The sequence below is a fragment of the Blastocystis sp. subtype 4 genome, assembly GCF_000743755.1.
Source record: "Blastocystis sp. subtype 4 strain WR1 chromosome Unknown seqid_0718, whole genome shotgun sequence".
Taxonomy (NCBI): Eukaryota; class Bigyra; order Opalinata; family Blastocystidae; genus Blastocystis; species Blastocystis sp. subtype 4.
The window spans coordinates 1-2569 of record NW_014568829.1 but is presented as its reverse complement, the minus strand read 5'-3'; the positions used below and the strand labels follow the sequence as shown (position 1 = coordinate 2569).

The 2569-nt window shown below is 38.2% G+C and overlaps 2 protein-coding genes across 2 annotated transcripts; both read left to right on the top strand.

Moving 5' to 3' along the window:
- Positions 1-13: 13 nt before the first annotated feature.
- JH06_5783 (hypothetical protein) lies at positions 14-490 on the top strand (the record flags this gene model as incomplete). Its single annotated transcript, XM_014669287.1, has 1 exon — positions 14-490. The coding sequence occupies one exon, from the start codon at positions 14-16 to the stop codon at positions 488-490; it is 477 nt and encodes a 158-aa protein (XP_014524773.1).
- Positions 491-653: 163 nt separating this feature from the next.
- Positions 654-2569, top strand: JH06_5782 (cadherin domain-containing protein; the record flags this gene model as incomplete). Its single annotated transcript, XM_014669286.1, has 1 exon — positions 654-2569. A coding segment is annotated over one exon (1916 nt), but the record flags the coding sequence as incomplete, so codon positions are not given.

Genomic DNA, 2569 nt, shown 5'->3' with positions numbered 1-2569 from the left:
TCCAGGTAAACAAATGCAAACTTCAACAGTAACGAGTCCAGTGACATTCCTTCAATCTGGAAGTAACACGATTGCTATTGCGATTGTTGCTATTGATGACAGTTACACCACATCCTATTTCGATGCAGTTGTTCGTTTGATGTCTTCAGAACAATCTGAATCTCATATCTGGGAATTCACTGCAAGTATGTCTGGAATTACTGGAACTGCCACTTATCCATTTGATATGTATTATGGTAATAGTATTTACTACACTTCTTGCGCTGATAATACCCTAACTCTTGTATTCGATAATAATCGTCGTGAATGGATCAGTTCTGTTCAGATTCAGAACTATTATTCTTCATCATCAACCTACCTTTATCAGAAGCCTGCTCAATTCAATTTGTATGGTCGTAACTTGGGAACAGATGAATGGACACTTCTGAAGGAAGTCACTGGTCTTACATATTCTATTTTCTGGTCAGAAGAGAAGAATCTACTTCTCTAACAATACTCCTTATAATCAATTCAAGTTTGAGAACTTTGGTACTGGTGATTCTTCTTCTTGTACTTGGAGAATTCAGACTCTGGATCTGTTTGCTGATAATGTGATGGCTGATATTCCTAACTTCACTTATGATTCTTCAGTCACTATATTCAAGAATATTGAAATGGCTGAAGTGATTCCTCAGAATAATGATGGTTATTTCAATTTCCAAGTTTCTCCTTCTCTTCCTGATGGTATTGTGTTGGATCCTTATACTGGTTGGATTTCAGGTACTGCCACTGATGAGAGTAGTGCTCAAACCTATACCATTACTGCTACTAAGATTAGTGGAGGAGATGTGACTGTTACTATCTCTCTATCAGTTACAATATGTACTGGAGGCAAAGGATTGATGACTGTTCGTTTCTATGCTGATTATTATTGTGGTGAAAATTCATGGAAACTGTATGAAGGAAGAGGAACCTCAGGAACTGTGTTGAGATCTGTAGAACAATTCCCTGTAGCAAGTGCTTATTACTATGTTGATTTCTGTTTGGATAATGGAATATACACATTTGAAGGAGCTGATTCATTTGGAGATGGATGGAGTGCAGGATCTGGATATACTCTAACTGTTGATGTTGGAGAGATGGAATTGGATATCATGGAAATGAGTAGTGGAACAAAACCGATCTATGTATCTTCTGTGTTCTCAACATATTTCCCTTTCCAAATTGAATACACAGATTGGAAGGTGATACAGAATGATGTGTCAAGTGATTGGAATACTGTCAATTTCGATGATTCTACTTGGAACACATACAAGGCTGTTGATATTCCTTCCACTTCTTCAATCACAACATATATCCGAAAGAGTTTCACAATGAGTGGATTGAATGATTATCAAGTGTTGAATGTTCGAGTGAAGTATTCTGGAGGAGTGGCTGCTTATCTGAATGGAAATGTGGTTGCTCGATTCAATCTTGAAGATGATTTCGATTCTTTGAGCCTATCAATCACTGATCATGATTCTACTTCCTTCTCGAAGTTCCATGTGATTCTGTCAACATCTGGAATTCAGGAAGGCATTAATGTATTCAGTTTCGAGATTCATCGTGGTTTGAGTGGTTCTTCTTCTGATGCTGTTGTGTTTGATGCTACTGGAGTATTTGGAGTTGAAGATTGTTCTACTGTTGTTGATTCTTATTCTTCTATCACTTCTACTGATCCTACTTCAGGTACTATTGAAGAGATCATGGATTTGGATCCTTATACTACTGGTCTACTTCCTAATACGATTGGAACTTATATTGAATGGACTGTTGAGAATCTTGTTGGAAGTAAATGGAATTCATTCAATATGATTGGAGGAACCACTGTTTCTTCTTGGGGATTTGATATCATTGCTACTTACAATCCTGATCAATCTGATCAATCTGATCAACCTATTACCATTCTAAGTGCACTGGATCAGACTGTGACTACTCGAACGAAACCTCAGATCTCTGTTCCTGTGGCTCTAGCTGGATTCCGCAAATATCGATGGGAAGTGACTGATACTGGTTCAACTACAACAACTCTGGGTTCTGTTCATATGGCTTATTGTAAAGCAACAGGTGATGTATGTCCTTCAATTGATAACTATCCTTCAGTTGCTGAAGGTCAAATCTCTCCTTCTTCTTGTGAGACTGGTTATAGTGGTTATTCATATCGTGAATGTTCTGGAGGTGTATTGGGTGAAGTGAAGACAGATCAGTGTTCAAAGAAACCTCCAACCAATGCTCGTTATCAATCCTCCCAGAATCGATTTGTAATGGGAACAGTATCAACAACTGGTATTCCTTCAGTGAGAAACATTGTTGAGCGTTGGTACATTGATACTGGAGTAACTCTTCCTAATGGATTGAGTCTGAATTCTGAGACAGGAGAGATTTCTGGAATTCCCACAGATACAATGGACTTAAGAACATACACAGTGTATGCTGAGAATGAATCAGGAGCTACACAAGCCACTTTATCAATTCAGATACGAAAGGGACGATGTGTTGCAGAAGGAGTGTTTCCTGTAACGAATGTTGGTGAAGTGGCTGAATATGAATG